At 43.3% G+C, this 22,923-nt stretch overlaps 1 protein-coding gene across 3 annotated transcripts in view; it reads left to right on the top strand.

The window, feature by feature from the left end:
• Positions 1-768: 768 nt before the first annotated feature.
• LOC129194655 (chemokine-like protein TAFA-5) overlaps positions 769-22,923 on the top strand; it is a 154,985-nt gene continuing 132,830 nt past the window's right edge. For all 3 annotated transcript variants that reach the window (XM_054799887.1, XM_054799886.1, XM_054799885.1), the window contains exon 1: positions 769-1,312. In XM_054799887.1, the coding sequence (XP_054655862.1) occupies positions 1,210-1,312 (103 nt within the window). In that variant the 5' untranslated portion in view covers positions 769-1,209. The remainder of the gene's footprint in view (positions 1,313-22,923) is intronic.

Below are 22,923 nucleotides of genomic sequence, written 5' to 3'. Positions count from 1 at the left end.
CCACGCTGACATCATTATGCCGGCATATTACGCCTGAAGCAAGAAGGGGTCAACTTCTTTTTACACTTTTGTGAGGTTGAGCGTGATGCTGTCCCTGGTGCTGAAGATCACAGGTCCGCTTGCGGTCTTGGAACTCTCCATGCACTTTGCAGTGCTGTCCATGGTCCTGAAACCCATTGCTCAGCTTTTTATGCAACTACAACGTCAAAATGTATTGATTAAAAGTAATTATGCTTAAGAAAAAATATTTTTTTCAGCCAAATGTGTTCCAGAAATGATTTGATTAAGTACTCATTATGTATTTAATTACGATGCAGCATTTGTTTGATTTCATGTACCAATTGCTAACCAAACATTAAATTATACCTGTAGTAGGTTACAATACACTCCATTCATTAAGCAGACTGATTTATGTCTAATCTAATTAAATTTAGCTAAATAAAACACCACCACAGCCACACTGATATTGGCAAATTTGCATGTGCACCTAATCAGGTGGCCTATGCACACGCACCTGGAGTGATCAGTCAATCATACTGACTCCAAAAATCAAACACACCACATGCACAATATTTCAATCAATAAATACCTGTAAACTGTTATCCCTGCTGATATTGTGATGTAAAACGTTTTTTTTCACCATGCACTGCAATCTCACGGGACTTATTACTATGACGTAATATTGATTATAACCTTTCACTTTGGACCTCCTCCTCCTCCTCCTCCTCACTCTCTCCTGCATGCACCATCTTCCACGTGACGATCACTTCCTTCCTCCATGCACTCGGATCGTATAGTGTTATTTTTTATGTCTTTTTTCGAGGGTGTGGGCTTTGCCAGCAGTGCTTGGGAGGCTGTGTAGAGGAAAAAAAGCAGCCAGCACAGGTGGAAGCATCTTTTACGACGCTGCGGTATAGATGATTGAACACTTGGAGCATCCACTCAGCGCAGTCACCCACCGGCGCGTCCTCCTGGTGAAATATCACGGGAATTGAGATTTAGCGCACTTTTCTTTTTCTTAAAAAGGAGACCATTAACTATTTTTTTCATGGAGGATGTGACATTTTCTGTGACTACCACAGGAGCAAACCCCCTGTATCTTGTTTTTAACGCACGGAGAAATGCGCCTCATTAGAGTCCCAGTTGGATTGTGAGCGGTTTTCTTCCTGGAACTGGTCCCCCCTTCTTTTATCCCCTGTGTGTTATTTTATGGCTTCGGTGACCAGACGTAAAGACGCCTGTCGCTGGCCGAGAATGTCGTCAACTTTCTGGGCTTTTGTGCTGCTCACCGCGCTCATGGTGCTCTACTGCGGTAAGTGCCGGTGCGCGCACGTTGGACCTCCTGACTGGTGCGCAGTGGGGGGTGCATGTCATGTTAGACGGTGAGATCATGAGCACATCTATGCATAGATTGCACTATTTGCACACTACTGAGCATCTAGTTTGTAGATCACACAGAAATCACATGATTGCACCTGCTTTATTATTATTTTGAGCGATTTTTAGTATGTTGCATATAACTGTCCTATATTAAGATAATTGTTTCCCCTATAAGAAAATGGTAACATGGTATGGTTTATTTGTTTCTGACATGCTTAACAAGTTACATTAAAGAACACCTACATGAGCAAAAAGGAGTAGGAAGAAGCAGATCTTATTTAATCCTGTCTTCTGTCTTTTACTGATAATTCAACATTTGAAACACAGGAAGTGAACAGACTATCAGCAATGACTAGGACGTGGTGAGGGATTAAATACGCTCTGCTTCTTCCTGCACCTTTTCAGACACAATGAGTTGTGCAAAGAAGTGATCTAACTTTGTGAAGCACTTTCAAAATAAACCAAACCATCACGGTTACCACAGCAATCATACACCACGAGAGGCTGGAGCGCTGCTTTTCCCAGGGGCTGCTCCTCTAACAGGGAATCGAACCTGCAGTGCTTTAGTAACGAGCCGTATTGGTCCCCACTCACACCCGTCTGTCGCTGTTGCGCATCCACTATTGGCATTTTCTTAGCGTATTGATCACATGTGTGTTTCCGTACTTGCAAATGGTTATTGCACACTGCACACATTTCAACATGCATGCTCGCCATGTTTGCCACGCATTTTTTTAGACTCTTAAATGTGAACAGGTAATGTAAGTCTGTGGTCAGATGGACTTATTCATGTTTGTCATACTGCGCACATGGACACATTCACTGAAGCCTATTTCTTTCCTGGCACCTTCTCGCCTTTCTTGTGAGTCACACACGCACAGCTGGCACACTCTGCTCAGGCCGACTGTGTTTGGAAAAACGCTCAGCGTTGCGCAGTACCCATGATAAGCCCGTTTAAACAAGGTAGTGATTCCATTAGCCCCTGAGCTAATTGTTAATATAATCTCCCTGTCTTGGAGCACAGTAGCAAAGCTGCTTTTTAGCATTTTTTGGTTTGTTTTTTTGCTTCAAAGATACCCTTGACATCTTTATAGCTTGGGAACATGCTGTATTTGAGGCTAACAACTATAGAAATGTGACTTGGATCCAATTTAAGAGTAGTCAGTGTACAGCTTGTAGATTTACGATTCACTGAAAATGACAACACACGGCCATTACTGCCTAAATAGCCGACAACACAAGAGGATATGGTGTCCAAAGTGTCAATATTTTGAGCACCATTCTTACCTAGTGCCGCCTTAATCCTCTTGGGCAGGGAATTCACCATATCACCACATCATGTTGGAAAACAGCCTAGTTTCCCAAGGGAGGGGATCATGTTCTGCTTCAAAATGTCACAGTAAATGTTGGAATTCATGTTTCCCTCAATACATTCACTGCCGGCAGCACTCATGCAGCCCCAGGCAAGACACAATTATCTTGGTGCTCTATTTAGACAGTAATGGCTTTGTGTTGAGTCATTTTCAGTGAATAGAACATTTTTGAGGATAAATACAACATTTTCAGGCTATTGTTGCTTCTTTATATGGTTTGTGTACATTAATTTATCTTGTTTTTGCAGCAAGCAAAATACGACGATACCTCGGTATCCAATAATGTCGAGTACATTTGTGTCTTTAAGCAGAGCTCACTGGGGTGGTATTCCCTGAAAAGTACTATTTGTAAATTGAAAATATAGTTTTTAGTCGCCGGGACAATACGCACAGTTACCTTGGAGTGTCGTCTAGTTGGGTAGAAGCATGGAGATGTACTTTTTAGGGATACGACGGCTTGGTACCCTCGAATATACTGCTTTTGTACCCTTGCCCTTGCCTTTTATTGCAAGAAAAACGACCCTTTTAGCCCTGGAAAAGATGCACACTGACATTGCAGTGTAATATCAAAGTGCTATTGTTTACATGAGTGTGGGGTAAAGGCTGGAGTCTCAATTTCTAAAAGTCAGAAGCATCTAGAGCCCTTTCAGCCTTCCTCCTTTCAAGATAAACCCAAGCTTGCTTTGTAATCACACCAGTGCCGGCTTAATCAATGGAGAGGCTCGCTTTATAAGAGCGTACGATTCTGGATAAAGAGCGAGAGCTGTTTTCTTCTTCTGTGGTGCCTCCGGCCATGTCGATTGATCTCCTGCTTCGGGCCAATCAATGTTGCCTGGGTGTTTGTTTCAGTCAGCAAGTCGCCGCGTCCCCCAAGGATCCGGACCTCCTACCCAGCAACACCTCTCTGGAGCGTAATAACGCCTTCACGCTCAGAGTCTTGCTGTTCTCCTGTGTTTCTTTTCCAGCATCTTCAACTCACACCGTGCTCAGCTGTTTGCTGACCTCAAGCTACGAAGCTCTTTGTGGACTTAAGGGAGGGGAAACCTTTGTTTTTCGGTTGCCAAGTATTTCTGGTGAAATGAAACTGATCTTTATCCGTATTTTCTTCCAAGTTCCCCAGCATCCTTCTTTCTTTGTTTCTCCCCCGATTTTGTGCCTTTCATCTTCTCTTGGCTTGTCGTTGACGTTTTTTTGGCTGATAATCAATTCAAACTCTTTTAGCTTCCTCTTTCTTCTTGTCCATTTGCATTTTGTTTGACTTGCCTCCTTTCCGCCTCCTCACACAAGCATTCTTTTTTTATATTGCTCTCATTTCCTTCCCAACCAGTCCTATTATTTTAGACTTTAACAAACCGGTGAAGGTATGCGCTGACGACTGCATGTTATTGACGGACTCTGCTGTATCAGCATTTTTTTTTTGTACCATTGCTGCGTTCACCTCTCTCTCTAACAACATTGCACTCATGCAACAATGACGAACCATGTTTATACTATTTGAATCTCTTATTTCCCTGACATACCCTACAATGTTCAACTTGATATCTATTTGAAAATCTTAGTTTTCATCCATACCCACCGTAAAGTGTACACAGATTACATACATTAATTACGTGTAGGATATACAATTAGTGTCAATGTTCAATTAGGAAACTAGTAGAATGTGTTCATAAAAGGCAATGGAATTACGGTAATCCCTCACCACTTCACACCGTGCTTTGAATTTCATGACGTCACTCTTCCACAGTTTTTCAAAAATATATTAATTCATAAATCACAGTGTTTCAGGGTTGAACATGATCAATGTTAGTAAAAAAAATGCATATATAAGCACATTTGAAGTATTTTTGCCTTGCATATGCATTTTCAAGCATAACAATGGCTAAATGAACTCAAATAGGTAGATATAAGGCATTCACACGCTCACGCACGACGCATTCAAAGACATTGCAATGATATGTAGTATTCTACGCCGGTCGGTGGGTGTCAGTAATGTTATTGTAATGTTCAGTGTGACACACAACAGGCAAAATAATCCCAAACACGAGCTACTGTTGCGACCGTCACCCATGACGAACTCAAACTCAACTCTGAACCCCTAACGTCACTTTCTGTCCGTCCCACATTCAGCTCCCCTTGCACTGGAAAACATTTACAGCAACACACACGAGCGTGAGACTACATGTCTGAAATAGGTTATTTTCTGTTATAATGTCTATTTTGGGTAATGCGAGTATAAATGTGACTGTAGGGGTGTTATTTCATGTGTAGAGAGCTCTAATAATGTTAAAAGTGTATTTAGAAGGCCGTAAACAGGTTTTCTATGCTCTAATTACGAAAATATTTGATTTATAAATAAGAAATCCTACTTCTCGGAAAATCACTTATCACGGTTTTGTCTGGAACCAATTAACAGTGACAAACCAGGAACTACTGTGGTAGAAAATCCACATTTTAGGTGAATGAAAAAAGAGCTAGTAGTTATTTTTTTAGAATGTATTATTATTATTATTGATATCACTAACAAGATTTACCCTCATTATTCCACATTTACAGTATATTAGCACCTCTTATTTTCCTGACATACTGGATTAGCTATTCACCTAAATCTAATAATCAACACTATATTTAAAATGTTAATATTCACCCTTAAGCACCATATGAGAGCCCAGAATATATCAATAATATTCTCTCTGTGTAGGAAACAAACTTATTATTCTGTTGAGAAATTAGTAGGATAATTGTCAGTAAAAGGAACATCGAGAGTCGAGAGCGCTAGCCATCGAGCTATAAGCCCGAGCTGTCAACACGATGTCCAGGGTGACTCTTGAAGTGTTAGGGAGTGAGGTTCACATAGCGGCACCAGCTGGCATCTGTTACATAATACTGTATAATATACTAGAAACTACTTTGAAATAATTGTTATAATTATTATAAAATCTAATAAAATATACCACATTTAGTAAAAATATTTGCATATATTTGTTTTATTTTTAACTATTTAAAAAAATACATTTTTTTGTTAGCATTTTCAGGGCATGTTTGTTCATTATAGCAATTAATATTTTGCACAATGGCCCCTTGATCACGCAATGAAACCGCTATTTTGACTCTACCACCCTGCTTCCACTGTACAGTCTATACGTTTCATTTGCATTCATGCTGAATACTTGTCATGGGTATTGTTTGTACCGCAGGCCATGTTGTTGTTGTGTTGTGTTGCCAAAGCAGCGGATTGAGGGAGCTCTTTGATTATGGCCACCCCTCATATGGCGCCTGTCACCTAGAATCAACATCTAACTTCACACTTCCTCACTCTGGCCCTTCAGAGGGGCGGGCGGGGTGGAGAAGAAGGGACGGGGTAACTTGATCCTCACTTTGATTAGGAAAAGAAGAATGGATGACCAAAGGAAGGGGAAAGGCGAGGATAGAATAGGAAGAGGGCAAAAGAGGAAAGAATCAGTGAGGGAGAGACAAAAGCCAGTGAGAGTGAGAGAAACTCTGGCAAGATAAATGGCAGCTGCTCAACAATTTAACTGCTCAAGCTGTAAGAGGGTGTTTGAAACTCTAATCACACAAGAATGCTTCACTAGCTGCTGATTACACTCAAAAGAAAAAAAAAAGAAAAAAACAATCTGCCTCATAGCTCCCTCCACTGGAACCTCCCGGCCGTGCATTTCTATTGCATGTGCTGCTTTTATTCATGAGGCTGTCGTCTGTGCTCGGCGAGCTAATCAGTATGCTAATCTTAGCTTTCGGGTTAGCATGCTTGAGGTCCTGATGAGGGATGCACATACCGGCACGCAGAAAACCTGCGGCGACTCACTGCTGATTCATTGGACGCCTTAGGATGCGGTCTTGTGGGCACCTATACTGGAAGCGCTCAAGGGCATACGTGACACCTCCACTGTTGCACACGTTTGGGGTCGTTTTGAAAAGATGCAATCATACGTGACCTACTTAGATGTACACTCACTATCCACTTTCCTATCCACTGAAAATGTCTAAATTGCTGAAAACACAGGTCACAGTCAAGCATGGTCATGGTCTGGGGCTGCATGAGTGCTGCCTGAACTAGACGCCTGTAGTTTAATAGTGAGTACACCTCACAGAGGACATCCGATTTGTGTCCAACATGTGAATATTTAGTGTGAGCACCATTGTTATCTAGCACTGCCTTAATCCTCTTGGGCATGGAGACCTCCATGGTTACATCGCTGGTGGAGATGGTTGATATATGGTTGATGTTTAGACACCTTGCGCTCCTTCTCCTTCCTTCCTTCCACTTGAGTCTGGAGGAGACATACTAGACGACTCCCCCAAGACACTTGTCATCTTGGAGCTGTGTCTGGGCTCCTTATCATGTTGGGAAACTGCCATGCGGCCCAGTTTCTCAACGGAGTGAATCATGCCCTGCTTCACAATGTCACAGTACATGTTGCAATTCATGTTTTCCCACAATGAACCGCAGCTCCCCAGTGCCGGCAGCACTCCTACAACCCCACACCATGACATAACAGATGTCTTGGTACTCACTTGTCTTTCCAGCTATTTAGACAATAATGTGTTGAGTGAATCTACACTGCTATACAAGCTGTACACTGACTACTCTAAAGTGTATTCATTTCTGTAACATTGTCCCCTTGAAGACACACTAAAATTGTTACAGTATAGTCTGTTGCCTCTGCGTGCTCGCCAGTGTTTTCTTCTGCCGTCTTGTGTTTTTTATTTTACCGATGAAGTCGAGCATCGCCGGTGATGTGTCCTGCTTGCCGAGGAAGGCAAGCATACGGTATATATACCTTGGCGTGCACGCTCCCAGACAAACAAAACGCAGCCTTTTTGCCTCTGATGTCTGAGAAGAACTTCCGCTGCGGCTGATTCACCAGCCGGGGAAAAAAAAAAAAAGAAATAAAAACAGGCCTGGGTTGACCTCACTTGTAGGTGAACACGTGCACATATTTGAATATGTTATCCTATTTCCAGCATAGCCTGGAGCCTTTTCCTCTGCAGGGAGGGAGGCTGAGAGAGGAGCCGCTGTCAGGAAGTAGCAGAGCGGCCCCGCCGATGGCCTGGGGGACGCAAATTCATAAAAGGGAGTCAACTCAACGAGTTTTCCTTTGAGAAGGAGAAAAGCCACATTATGGACCTCTGGAAATTGGGCCAGAGAGCGTATACATATTTGAACAGCTTTTTAGACAGTGCTTGTGCAAAATTTAAAGACCGTGATGAGCATTTTGAACGAGAAGGCGGCGGTGGCGGCGGCATCAGATTTGCCATGATCACATATTGAGCGTGCCATTGGCGGAAAGATTTATAAGTCAAGTAAGGCATAATATTACCTTTTTGCAACTTGAGATATTCAACATTGAGCAGGGACAGAGTCATGTGCACAAATCCCGTGAAATGGGCATCCCAGTTCGGATTTGATTAATTATTTTGTGCCTTTTGCCTTAAGAGAACCATTTAGAACGTAAGCAGGGCTTGTGGTGATCCTCAGGTTTGACTGCTGGCTCATCCCATAAGTTTTAAAAATGTGTTGAGGTCTGCACACTTTGGGCCGTGCGGAGGCAATTACATCACACCAGGACACTTTAATTTATGGCTGACGCTGACAGCTGTTCTTTCCCAATTCCTAAGCCGGCCTTTTCAATAATGGACTTCAGTTTAAAGTTTGAGCAGGTAATTAGCAGTCTTTTTTGGGGGGGTAATGGCGTGTCATTCTTTTTGATTTTCACTGAAAACACAGAGGTCAACTGGAATTATTTAGAAAGTTAACTGACAGGGTGCAACGTGTGGCGCCGACGCGCAATGAATCAATGAGCCTTGGCCTTTTAGCTGACAAGGTGAAAACACGTAACATTTATAAAGGCAGCTTTGCTATCAATTACGGCCTCTCACTCTGAGCGTGTGCGCGCGGGCTTCTTGTTAAAACTATTGATTTGTGGGTCGTCGAAGTAAAAGTGGAGCAGGTGCACATACTGTACATGACGTGTCCACATATTTCACATTATTGTTTGTCTACAGCAGTGCCTCTCAAACAGTGGGGTGGGCCCCCCTCCCGGGGGATGCAGTCAACTGTCAAGGGGGACGTGAGAGGCAGGGAGGACTTTCAGTATTAGTGCAAACCTCCCAACCTGTATGGATTTGTCGTACTCAGCATGCAATTTGACTCTCGAGTACCCTTGTATGCTTCACTGCTCTCCATTTTGATGCATTTCGCTGGTTTCAGTTTCAAGTTCAGTCCGTACAGTACCGACGAATAAATAGATACGATCAGTTTCTCAATAGTATTTCACGACAGCATTTATGACAGAAAATAACTGAGAACCACTGGTCTACGCTAACTCTTCAACTCCTCAAGCGCCATAAGTTAATGACCATTTGTTTCATTCTTTCACCGTAGCCTCCATTATGTTGGACAGGCGTACGTAATGTGGAGACGGACTGTGCAGACGTTTCCCTTTAGTTAATGTTAGCATGGTTTCCATGGTTACCAGACTTCTGTCGCTCGGTTCCCCGCCACCGTCGCTCCGCAGCTGCGCCCTCGCGTCACTCAAGCACATTTGGCTCACTTGTTGTTTATGTAAAGTTGTGTTAAGGAGGCTTTTCGCTCCCACGAAATCTGCGTTCCTTCATGCTCAAAAGCCTCCTCATCTCACACTTCCTCGCTCAAAAGACATCTCGGCCGGCACCCTCGCCAAACTGCTGTGTACCCTAATAGAATGCTAATATGCTGTGACATTTACTCTATGAAAGCAAACTGGGAGGCGTTTTTAGTATGCAATCGGAGTCTGCTTCTCAATGCTGACTACATGGCTAATTGCAGCCTAAATGTCCGACGTTCCATCAGGAATTAATGTGGTGTTAGTGTGGCTTTATTAATAGAATATTTACAATGTGATTTATGTTTTACTTTCCAACCAATGCTTTAAGTATGCAATTTGCGTGTGCTTCTTCATGGTGACTATATGGCTGATTGCACACCCAAAATGTTCCACGTTCCATCAGGAATTATTAATGTGGCGTTAGTGTGGCTTTATAAATAGAATATTTACATTGTGATTCATGTATTACTTTCAAATCAGTCCTTTACATATGCAATTGGGGTCTGCATCTCAATGCTGACTGTATAGCTAATCGCAGGCTAAATGTTCGATTAATGTGGGGTTTGTACGGCTTTATTTATAGAATATTTACACCGTGATTCATGTTTGACTTTCAAATTAAACTTTTACGTATGCAGTTGGAGTCTGCTTCTCGATGCTGACTATACAGTATGTCTGGTCGCAGCTTAAATGTTCGATGTTCTATAATGAATGAATGTGGAGTTAGTGTGGTTTTATTAATAAAATATTGTGATTCATGTTTTTACTTTCAAACCAGTGCTTTAAAGATGCAACTGGAGTATCTTTCTTGGAGCTGACTATATGGCTAATGGCAGGCCGGCTCGACATTCCGAAATGAATGTGGTGTTGGCTTTATTAATAGAATGTTTACATGGTGATTGTTGTTTTACTTCCAAACCGAAGCTTTAAGTTGTGTGAGACGCCTTAATTGGGTCAGAATTTGGACAGGAATCCGGTGCTGTGCTTTTGTCTCAAGAGGATTCATGGATGCGCACTTGTGCATGTTTTGCCTTGGGCCATCCAGAGAGAGATGCTAAAGCTAACCACCGCCCCCCACCTCACCCCATCTCATCCACTTCCTTTCTTTTATTACTACAAAAAGCAATTGCTTGGAAGAAAATGCCAGAATGGTGCTTTGAATTCCTGGAGGGGCCCATCACGGAGACACGGCCCATGGAACTGAGACAGCTAGCATCTGGAGCAAAGACACGGCGGCGGGAGAGAAGAGAGGGTGGAGGATGAAGTGAGGGAGGGAAGGCGGAGAGGGCGGGATGAGCGACGAGAGAGCAACAGAGAATGCAGCGAAATGGCGAGCGCGAGACAGACAGAGCCAGAGGTCGACTTGGGAGCCGCAGGACGAGGAGGAAAAAAGGACGTTTGAGGCAATGAGACAAAAGACGGACAGACAAGAACACCGAGACGGTCCGCCAATTGACAGGCGGCCGGGGAATAAAGTCGGCTAACACAATGAAGCAGTCTGCAGACGCAGTAGCCTGGAGGCTCTCAGAAGTGGAAACAAATATTACATTAGAAGAGACACAAGCCATTTGTCACAATGGGAGGCCTGAAAGGTAGTTAAGGTGCCCAATATAAGGAGCCACGGCTCGCTTGATGTATGTCGCCACCAGGAGGAAATTGTGCTGAAGTCAACTCCGTTCAATCAGTTGTGTCCCTCATTGACTCCCACTCTTAACAAGATAAACTTTCGCCACACAAAACTCTCAAAGTTGCTGTAAGGGCCTCCAGGGTGTTCCCTAAATCCCATCCTATTCCTTGTACACGTGTTTCTGCACACCTCCACAGCCCGCTGACACACATGCTGACAGCCACAATTCAACGCTAATGTGTCTGCGAGTCAAATCTGCGGGACATTTATGGCCTCGGTGACAGCTGCACTCTCTTTGCACCCGTGTGTCATACACTGTTGAGCTGGTGAAGCTGTTTAAAGGATTGCGGGAGAGTCAGGCCGCCTGTCAGTCGGTCAGTCAGACGCTTGGCTCGCTGCCACGCGGTGCATTATCCTGGCGGCAATTTGAAGTGGATAACCAGAGCATCTACCGGCTTGTTTCGTACGAGGTTTAACCCGCCTCCCTTTCCATCTTTGTATCATGTTTGGTGTCACACTGGGGTTCATTTTAATATGAATCGCAACTTCCGGACAAATTTCATTGAGCTACAGGTTGGGTTGTTTTTTTTTTACCTATAAAAAGCAATTCCCTTGTAAATTGTGTGTAAATGTTGTGGATGTGCATGTCTTAGCAATGGAAAAGGTATGACAGGACTGCTTTGCTGCTTGTAAGGACCTACTGCACCCCTCAAACTCAATTTACCTGGGGGCTGCTGGAGGTAGAGTCTGGGTGAGGCTGGGCTACATCAAGTATTCACTCTGGAATCACAATAGTCAACATTGAAGTCATAGTGAGCTTGTCGCACAGTGAAATGAACAGGGAGGTCAGGCGACAGAACGCTAACTACAATCACAAACACAAAAATGACAACACAACATGTAACAGGTAGCTTAAACATCACTACTATGAGGGATAATAAACAACAACTACCGTCAATTACGGACTATTGAGCACACCTGAATATAAGCCACCAAATTTAATAAGAAAAAAAAGGGCATATATAGGTTGCACTTGTCTATAAGCCGCAGGTGATATTTACACGGAAACACAAACAATAAACCTTGTCATCCTACCTACACTCGGTGTTCCCAGCATCACTCGTTAGCTCTGATGACTGAGACGTGAGATGTTTTTTTTCATCTGAGTTCAACAGCTGCCACGGTCCAAGCGGTCAAAGCAGAAGCTCTAGTAATTCTGCACTTGATCAAATGTACTGAAGATTTGTCAGATCAAAACACGATCGCTGCATAAGACTTCAAAACATGTGATATTAGCTTCCACTTCAGTACTCCAATTCACTGCTTTCTGAATGTGCACCGCATCATGGGAACCGTGGTTCTTTTAGCCATAAAAGGTACCACACTTGTGACACTTGTTTTATATAAAGTTGCTGAAGTTTCATATGCAGAGTTAACATAGTTGTTTATTATTCCCCGTAGTAGTAGTTGTCCTGTGTGTGTTTACCTACCTGTACATGTAGTGACCCCCCTGTTGATTTCATTGCTCACTGCAAGTTCAGTGTGGGCTATTTCTTGATTAAAGAGCTTATGACCACCTCATCTGGGATTCAAGAGTGCCACAATATAGAGTACATATTATAAATATGACCTCCCCAGGGGTGAGACCCTTGCCCTAAACGATAAGAATGCAAGATGCAGTGTGGCTATACAGTACCTTTCATGTTTTTACATTAGAGAGGTGGCGCTGCCATCGTTCTTGTGTTGAAGTGGAGTGCAGGTGGTGAACGACTGGCACATGGGGTTACCTTCAGGGCTTTACTGCTCTGTGTGCGTGTTGGATCACTGAATGTATACAGTACACGACCTGATTCTCCCTGCTAGCAGCTGATTCCTGCTTGCATCCATACTGTATTGTACAGTACGGGCTGGCACCATATGTTGGATAGACTTCACTACCACTCATTAGCCTTCGCTCACTATTCCTGGCGCTTTGATTGTTGTTATTTCTGCTGCCGTGTGACAGTTCAGTGAACAAATAAACAGCTGGATGCTCTCTTAAAATGGAATCCATTTATAACAATGAGAAAAAAGCAAAGAGGTGCAACTGGCGGTGATGGGAGGTTAAGCTGCAAGGGACATCATAGTAAATGTCTCCTGAAAGCTCACTGCAGCAACTGTAATCCCACCACTTGTGGATGCTGAAACACACCTCTGTTAAACATGCACAGCATGCTGGAGGAGATTTTATATTTCCTATCTCAGCCTGTGTCTCTTTTGTACACAGTATCTCCTCCCTCTCCACTCTAGCCTCCTTCTCTCCTGAGGCCTTGGCACTGATAAACCCTCCCATTGTTACACTGACAGCGGAACTTGTGAGTTACGCCTGCTTCTCAAGGGTTGAGGAGCTCATTACGACGTCTCAGCGGGGACCCAACTGGCAACCCTGCGTGTGTGTGCGTTTGTGTGTGTGTGAGTGTGTGTGATGTGCACAACCTTCATTCAAATGGGTTCTTTTGTGGATGCTACAAGTGGATATCAGTCTTTTAATCCAGACATGCTTTATGATCCATGTGTGATTAAAGCAGGACCTGCTTTGTCTCGGGAAACAATATACGGTCATTTACCCAAAACTAAAACGATGAACAGCTGATTACGTCTCTAATGTTTAATATCAAGGCAAGGCTCTGTCAATACCTTCATATTGTTACCTCACTGAATGGCTAATATAGTCATAACGTCAGACATTTTAACACAAGCAACACTACAAAGATTCTCCAAATGACAGGAGTCTGCTGTTTTTTGTGACCTACTGCAAGAAATGATGATGGCAACAGTGTGGCAGTTATTTCTGTTTTTAAGGACCTACTATTGTACACACATTCTAGTCAAAGATCCTATGTGATCCTATGTTCTCTGCTATTTTTTAAGAACCGACTGCAAAAGCATCAGTCAATTGTTGTTTATATGAAGTAAATGCTCTGCTTTTTTTAAGGATATACTCCAAAAATGCTAGTCAAAGATCTTCTTTGGCAAGAGTTTATCTGCTGTTTTAAAGACTAACTGCAAAAAACAGTGGTCAGTTATCTTCTATATGACAAGGGTTCTCTGCTGTTTTTAAGGACCCAATCCTCCATGTAAAAGGACCACTTTTCTCTTTTTAAGGATCTAGTACAAAAATGCTACTCAAAGATCCTCTTTGACAAGAGTACTCTGCTGTTTTTAGGAACCAACTGCAAAAAACACTGGTCATTTTTCCTCTATATGACAGGGGTGCTCTGCTGTTTTCAAGGACCTATTGCAAAACCCTCTATGTAAAAGGAGCACCTTTCTGTTTTTAAGGATTTATTGCAAAAATGCTAGTCAAAGATCCTCTTTGACAAGAGTTGTCTGCTGTTTTTAAGGACCAACTGCAAAAAACATGAGCCGTTGATCAAAATGACAGGAACGCTGCTGTTTGTAAGGATCCACTACAAAAATGCTAGTCAAGGATCCCCTTTGACAAGAGTTCTCTGCTGTTTTCCTGTAGCTGCTTTAGTCACATCCTGTAATTAAGCCACACGCATACCTTTTATGATAACAGCCATAGATATACACTCACTTAGAGTCCGTGTTGAATTGAAGTTAATTGTATTGCGATAAAAGCAATGTATTATCTGAGGATGTGCGATTGTTGGTTGACGGATCAGTCCTCCACACGCACACTCAGTGTAATCTCCCAATTAGTCAACACCTGCAGAGGCCACAGGGAAGTCCTTGTATACTTACAGCTCCTTATAGCTTCCTCAGCATTTCGTCTTTGTCTATTGGGTCGGTGCAGTACAACTTAATCACAGCTATCGTGATTCCATAAGAGTAGAATTTGCCCTCATTCCATACTGTACATTACAGCCTCACGTCATTTAATGACTTGCAGTATGACTTTAGAACGCTAAATGAGGAAAAAAGCTGTTGTTTTAGTGTAGCTAACTGATTTTTGCTGAGGGATATGGCAACACGTGATAGCAGCTTAGTGATGCTGAAGTATCTAACCTGACATAGTGACTAGGATCTGTTCACTGTTCATCAGTCTGCGTATATTTTTCTTCCTTTTTTTATTGCAGTAATGTAGTGTCCTTGAGTGTTGACCTTGAAGCATTTGAACACTGAGCTTCCTGTTGCCGTTTTGAATTGGAATGTAAGGGCTGTAGTGAGAGAATGTGGCTTTGTTCCCTTTCCGGGGAATCTGAGTATATGAAATCAATTACAACTCCTTCTTCACTCCAGTCTTCCGCCTTTTTTCCCTATTCACACCCCAAAAAGTGCTTAAACCTGCAGAAATGTGTAGTTAGCAGTGCAAACTCTCCAGAAAACCTTGACCTTTGCATGAGGCTCACAGCCACACAAGCGTTTTTGAACCTCGCAGGTCAACAAGTCACTCAACAACACTTAACAATGCCGCTCTCCATGTAAAGTAGCAGCTCCCTCGCGGGCATGTAAAATTTTGGCCCAATTTGGGTGCAAGTCTGCTTTTGCCTTTAAATAAGCCATAGATTTCCTCTCTCTTTTTCTTTTATCGGGGGTAAGCACACAAACCCTGGGATGATTCAGGCTGAATTGAATGCTCACTCTATTTTCTGCTCCTCCTGAAGTCCCTGAAGGTTCTTTATTGAATAGATGTTGTAAAGAGGAAAGCAGGAAAGGGACCACCACCAGTCGCCAAAAAGGCTGCAGTGGCTCCCGGGTGAAAGTGGTAAAAATATGTGAGGTTGTATGCGCACTGTAAGTCACTAAGCTGCTGCAGTGTATTTTTATGAGTTGCTTTGTTTGACAGTGTATGTATGAAGGTGGTCAATCCAATGAGTGCAATGTCAAACAAGTTCTTGTCTGCTGCCAAAGAGACACTATCAGCTGCAGTCAGTACTGCTCACTAACAAGATGTTAATAGGGCTTGGCCTTATCACTTTAAAATGCATTCTGGAACCTTCAGCACCACTTCTTATAATATGCAGGCAACTGTATGTATGTATTTGCACCTGTTTGTATAATTTTGACCTTGTGAAAATAAAAAAAAAAATAGAAAAAATGTGCACCCTACTAAAAACACCCTACTATCTGTCTGACAAATAATGTTCACATCACAAGTGTGTGTAAGTCTGTGTTAGTCAGCACTTCGCCTTTGCAGAGATAATCCATCCACCTCACAGGTGTGGCATATCAAGATGCTGATTAGACACCATGGTTATTACACAGGCTGGCCACAATAAAAGGCCTTTCAAAATTTTTGACCGTAGTGTTTTGTCTCACGCCGTGCAACACGTCTCCTTCAGTTGATCAGGTTGTTGCCTGTGGCCTGTGGAATGTTGGTCCACTCCTCTCCTCTGGAACACGCCGATCCAGAGCATGCTCAAGTATGCTGGCCATGCAAGAAGTGGGATGTTTTCAGCTTCCAGAAATTGTGCACAGATCCTTGCAACAAGGGGCCGTTCATGATCTGGTCGTGAATGAATGACACAACTACGGGCGTCAGGATCTTTTCATAGTATCTCTGTGCATTAAAAACGTCATCAATAAATCGCATCAGTGTTGGTTGTCCGTAACATACGCCTTTCCGTACCAAAACGGCACCACCACCATGGGCTGCTCCATTCACAATGTTGACATCAGAAAACCGCTCACCTGCACAACGCCATACATGCTGTCGGCCATCTGCCTTGTACAGTCAAAACCGGGATTCATCCGGGAAGAGAACACCTGTCCAAAGTGTCAGACACGATCGAATGTGAGCATTTGCCCACTCAAGTCATTTATGAGGACGAACTGCAGTCGGGTCGAAACACCGATGATGACAACGAGCATGCAGATGAGCTTTCTTGAGACGGCTTCTGACAGTTTGTGCAGAAATGCACAAACTCTGGTTATGCAAACGATTGTTGCAGCAGCTGTCCAGGTGGTTGGTTTCTCAGATGATCTTGGAGGTGAAGATGCTGGATGTGGCGGTCCTGGGCAGGTGTGGTTACATGTGGTCTCCGGGTTTGAGGCCGGTTGGATGTATGACTTGGAGACGGCTTACGGTAGAGAAATTAACATTCACTTCACGGGCAACAGCTCTGGTGGACATTCATGCAGTCAGCGTGCCAATTGCACGCCCCCTTGGCACTTGATGTGGCATCTGTGTCTTGTGCTGTGTGATAAAACTGCACATTTTGGAGTGGCCTTTTATTGTGGCCAGCCTAGGGCACACCTGTGCAATAACCATGCTGTCTATTGTGGATAGATTATCTCTGCAAAAGAGAAGTGCCTTTTGTGTACACAGAAAAAGTTTCAGTCATGAATGATGGGAAGCAAAAACAAAAATGTTGCGATTTTTGCATGCTGGTGTAATTTTTGCCCTAAATTCTTTTGTATTCTATGTGGCAATTTTCTTCGCTTACAAGAGACATTCACTGCACAGCAATTAAGCCCGTTTTAACAATGGGAATTTTATGAGAAATGCACTTAAATACAGCATTAAAATGTGCTCGCTTGTGAGAATATCCCAACATCCCCCCAAAAAAGCCAGCAACATTTAAGGGCTGGGTCATAAAAGTACATAGACAAAGAACCTTAAGAATTAGCATCAGCCCTTGTCTTGTGGTCACACTTCAGCTGCAAACATGTACCAGCTTACGATGACTGACAGCCACCAGGAACCCATCACACGGTCAAGTGAATAACCTACATCCAAGTGCTGCTACTACTACTACTCCTTCTGCACAATGCATGAACTCAGCTCCCTTCTGGAAGATAAATATTCACGTACTCACAATCCTTCAGTCACTGGTTAAATAATCACCCTTACGTAGCTCTCTTGGGAAGGAGTGTGGGTGGAGGGGCATTTTCCAAAGCCCAAGGCACACCACACTCCTAAAGAACAGTCCTCCTGTGTCAACTCAGTGGGAGTATGCTGTGTTATTAAAAAAAAAAAAAACTAATAGCGCTCAAAATGCTTAGAGTAGTTGGCAGGGGAGTAAAGACCGAGTCAAATAAAAGGTGTAGCCCTCGAGGTTTAGCTAGGAAACAACTGCCATGGAAAAGGAGTGAAGTACAATTCAGCATATACATTATGTCCTATACTGGCACGAAAGTAAGACAACCCTGTCTTATATTTAGAAAAACATTTGGAATGGAATGAACAGACAGGAAGAGAGCCAACCTAATAAACACGAATTACAACCTCTAATAAGCCATGGTAATGGTAACGGTAATGGTTTGATTTATTTTGAGCAAGTTACATTGCAATACATCACATATTACAATTCACACTTCCACATGCCCAAAAAGAAGCAGGAAGAAGCAAAGCTCATTTAATCCTACCAATGTCACATCAATTGCTAATACATTTGTTCACTTCCTGTATTCACTTCCTGTACCCTTTACCAACTCCGAATAACATAAGCGAATGATAAGGCATTATAACAATGTATTACAACGGGAGTTAAGGTTGTACATCAATATAAATAAATTAGAAATGATATAACATCCATAATCACTAATAATGCTCTTTATTTTAGAAATGCTTGATATTGGCTTTCTCATCGATATTCGGTTATTCTTATCGGTTAGTGATACCGATAAGAGTTTTCCCTCAAACTAAAATCGGGCAATGAACACCATCCATCCATCCATCCATCCATCCATCCATCCATCCATCCATCCATCCATCCATCCATCCATCCATCCATCCATCCATCCATCCATCCTCTACAGCTTATGCGAGGTCAGGCTATCGATAAGAGCTCTGGCTGTAGCGAGTCTGTCTAGGGAGGGGCGGTTGCTGTGTGTGACTGGCCAATCACAGAGCTTGAAGAGTGAATACATAAGTAGTTACCCAAAGAGGATTTCCTTTCATCATGATTATGGATAATGAGGAGCTGTACTTGTTTCATGCTCGTACTCGGTAAAAATGCATTATCCGTAACAGATATTCGTCTAAAACGAGCATCCATAATGAGGACAACTGCAAGATGAAGAGTGTTCACATATTGCAGTCGTCGGACAGCTACCAAAAGAAAACATATGATCAGGTCATTGAGGTTATATATTTTCCCAGAATTATTTCAGCTCTCCTGTACTTTCTTTTCGGATTGAGGACGCAGTTGAGTGACTCTGGAGGGGCAGGACCCCTTCTGCAATCATAGAAATGTGATGGATTTCATCACTGAGGCAGAAGGAGTCTGCTGTCTGGAGGCCTTTGTGAAAGTGGGATCATTTTGAGGTGTGTGTCTACACTCACATCTGCAATGAAGTTTTTTTTCGATGGCGGGGGCGTTTCGGTCCATAGAACCTCCTCCAGGCCAGTAAGCCCTTATCTCAATGATGACAGACAACTTCAGTTCTTATAGTGGAAGTTGTGTATCTATTTTTTACAAAGGTCACTCCAGACAAGTACAACAACCAAGGTAAAGGGAGATTAAACGTGTTTTATCCCTTACAATCCTAGTAATACTCAATAACAGATACAGTGACTACACCCCTCAGAATTCATAACCCGCTTTTATTCAAGTCGATCTTCTCAAGGGCAATACTATAGAAACGGTCATCATGTTCTGGGGCTGCTGGCAGAAGTGCTTCTGGCAGTGGGTGAGCTGTGGTTCACTGAGGGAAGACAAGAATTACAACATCCTGCCTTTTGGGAAACTGGACTTTGTAGTCTTCTCACGACATTGAATCGAAACTGGACTGTTGACTTTGTCTTAGAAGACATTTCGCCTCTCATCCAAGCAGTCTTGGATGTTCATCAGTTCATGCTCAATGACTAGTCTGACTACATAGAACAGCTCTAGTCTAAAAACTTGTGCAGGATCCACAGTATTTATCCTCCAAAGGAGGAGGTATGTCCACACAAGAATGGCTTCGCTCTTTCGTGGTGTCAAATGACAATGGAGTGGGGCCTCTGAGAGCCAAATGACAGTCATTTCCATGATGATGATCTTGGATACACTTGAAACGTGGTTGTGTCTTGTTTATTTGTTGGAGGCTAAATGATTAAATTTTTTAGGATGTGATTAACGGACAGCATTGAATATGGGAGAGAATACAGTGAGACTCCGAGAACACAATATCCCTTTGAATGACAATATTCACCGGCATGGGCTGCATAGCTGCAGTTGTAGCTTTTTTCATTCGACTTGAAAGTCGACTTGAGTGTCATCTCTGGGTTGGGGATGAGATCCTGCCCCAAGTGGAAGAGTTTAAGTACCTTGGGGTCTTGTTCACAAGTGAGGGAAGGATGGAGCGCGAGATTGATAGGCGTATTGGTGCGGAGTCTGCAGTGATGCGGACTCGGTCCGTTGTGGTCAAAAGGGTTTCTATTTACCGGTCGATCTACCCACACCAATGGTCATGAGCTTTGGGTAGTGACCAAAAGGACAAGATTGCGGGTACAAGCGGATTAAATGAATTTTCTCCGTAGGGCGGCTTGGCTTTTCCTTAGAGATAAGGTGAGAAGTCCTGTCACCCGGGAGAAACCGCTGTTCCTTTGCACTGAGGGGAGCCAGATGAGGTGGCTTGGGCATCTGGTCAGGATGCCTCCCAGACGCCTCCCTGGGGAGGTGTTCAGGAAGACCTGGGACACTGTGTCTCTAGACTGGCCTGGGAACACTTCGCGATTCGCCGGGAGGAGTTGGACGAAGTAGCTGGGGAGAGGGAAGTCTGGCCTTCCCTGCGTAGGCTGCTGCCCCTGCGACCCGACCTCGGATAAGCAATAGACGATGGATGGATTGAAAGTTGTTTGATGGCATTAAATTTTTCATCTAATGCCTCCCTGGCTTGTCTCTCATTTGAATTGACAGCTACTTGGGCACTGTTTGGTTCTCTAAGGTTCCCTTCAACCAGCCTCTATCAGAAGGTAACCGACTTTCAGCTTGCTGCTTAGAGGGCTTCCATTTTAAGGTTTCTGTCCGTGATTGGTTGAAATTCTCAAGCATTTTCCAAAAATAAATAAATAGCGGACGTTTTCAAGGTTGCATCCTCTTTGCAGGGGTTTCATATTTGACTGTCACATCCTGTTGTTGTCCTCAACCTGTTACATAAAGCGACCACATGCGTATTGTTTGTGTGTTTGTGACAGATCCAACCAGAGAGCATCCTAAAGCTAAATGACTTGCCAAAAACAGTTTATCAGGATTGTCAGCCACATTAACATCACATCAACATCACTGTGTGACACTATCAAAATCCACTTCAAAGTGCCTTAGCGGGGAACGTGTCAAGCTGGATCGCTAAGGGGCATAAAGTGGATTGAAGAACCTTTTTTTTTCAGATCAACAGAGCTTGATGAGATAAAAGTGGTCCCATTTTTTAAAAAAAAAGCTAAGCTCCTTCCCTCTCTGTCCTTTTATCTGCTTTTTCCTCGTTCCTGTCATCCGTAACCTAACGTCACGTAATTTGTGTTCCCTCTTTTTGATTCAAGCATATTTCTCTGAAGAGGGATATTGTGGCATCACAGACGGGTTGGGGATTAAAACCTGCACGGGTGGTGGCAGTCTGAGCGAGATCCAGGCCAAGTGAGGCCCCCAACACATAAACAGGATTTCACCCCCTGGCGTGCAGATTGGCATGAGCACCATGGCCCTTTTGAAGTGACAGACCCCCCTGGGAGGGACTTTGGACCTGATGCCTGCCCGGTCACAAGCACATACCAAACATAGTTGCTGTTTCCCCAGTGTGCTGAAACACAACCTGTGCTGTGTTATCCAGCACAGGCAAAAAATCAGATCTGTTCCTTTGGCTAACACGAGCAGAAATGCTCAAAACATGCTTGCATCTTTGCAGCCGGCGCTGATAAAGGGTGAGCAGGAAGCTCCCAGAGTGCACCTGGCTCTGTGATGATAAAGGAGCAGGTCATGGCTCCCAGCATGCACCCAGGTTTGGGCCAAGCGTAGAAGGATGCACTGTAGTGATAAAGGTGTTTTTTTTGGACTATTTCCCCCGTCACTGCTAGTATGTATCTCTGCCTCAATTCATCAAAACCACTTTATTACCACTGATTACCATGGATTTATGTATATGTTTATATGGTGCGGAATGATGTGGAAGTGCCAGTGTGTTTTGACCTTCCCCCAGTTTATTTTTTATGCCACTCCAAAGTGTCATGAACAGGGATGGCTCGAGTGGTAGTGTGGTTGTCTCCCAACCTGAAGGATCGTGGTTCGATCCTCCCTCCTCCTGTGACCATGTCGAAGTGTCCACGGGTGAGATGCTGCGTCATCAGTAGGTAAATGCGGTAAAACACTTTGAGTGCCGTGAAGGTAGAAAAGTGCTATACAAGTGAAAGACTAGTTACCATAGCAGTCGAGTACGAGAGCTTCAAGAGATTTCCACAAGATCTTACGTGTGACAGGTGTTTTGTGAAGAAAGCACAGTTTGACGCCGGATGCGCCAACATTCATGCCTAATGGAAACCGAGCGCGCGTGGTCAGGGAGTGGGCTGTTGAATTTCAGCGTTTTGACCAAGAGGAGAAAAATGGAGATTTGCCCTGTACACAACATGGGATTTATGGAGTCTTTTAATAAGAGAAACTTTCTACAGTGCCCCACTGGGATACAGTATCATTTTAAAAGCCCAGGATAGATGAGCAGGATAGGGGTTTTTTTTGGCGTGAAAATCTATGCTGTTATTGTGAAATTCATACAGTACAATACTGTATATCTAGTGGAAAATATTTCTTGATTTATTCTCTTTTGATTTACCATATGAAAACATCGTTTTACAGGCGTAGTTCAGTTGGTTTTGTAGTGCTGAAAAACGGAGAACACAAGAAATACACCTGTCAGTGCTATTTTTCACAGCGCAAGTCACAAGATTGATGTGTTTTGGTGTTAATGCACGTTTGTCATTCATTGATTCAATTGTCGACCACAATGTATTTCTATTTTATAGCATTGATTATTGTGTCATACATTGTTGTTCAATCAAAATGTGATTAATTGTACTTTC

The sequence above is a fragment of the Dunckerocampus dactyliophorus genome, chromosome 15, assembly GCF_027744805.1.
Source record: "Dunckerocampus dactyliophorus isolate RoL2022-P2 chromosome 15, RoL_Ddac_1.1, whole genome shotgun sequence".
Taxonomy (NCBI): Eukaryota; Metazoa; Chordata; class Actinopteri; order Syngnathiformes; family Syngnathidae; genus Dunckerocampus; species Dunckerocampus dactyliophorus.
The sequence above is the reverse complement of the archived record's forward strand: the minus strand, read 5'-3'. Positions and strand labels throughout refer to the sequence as shown.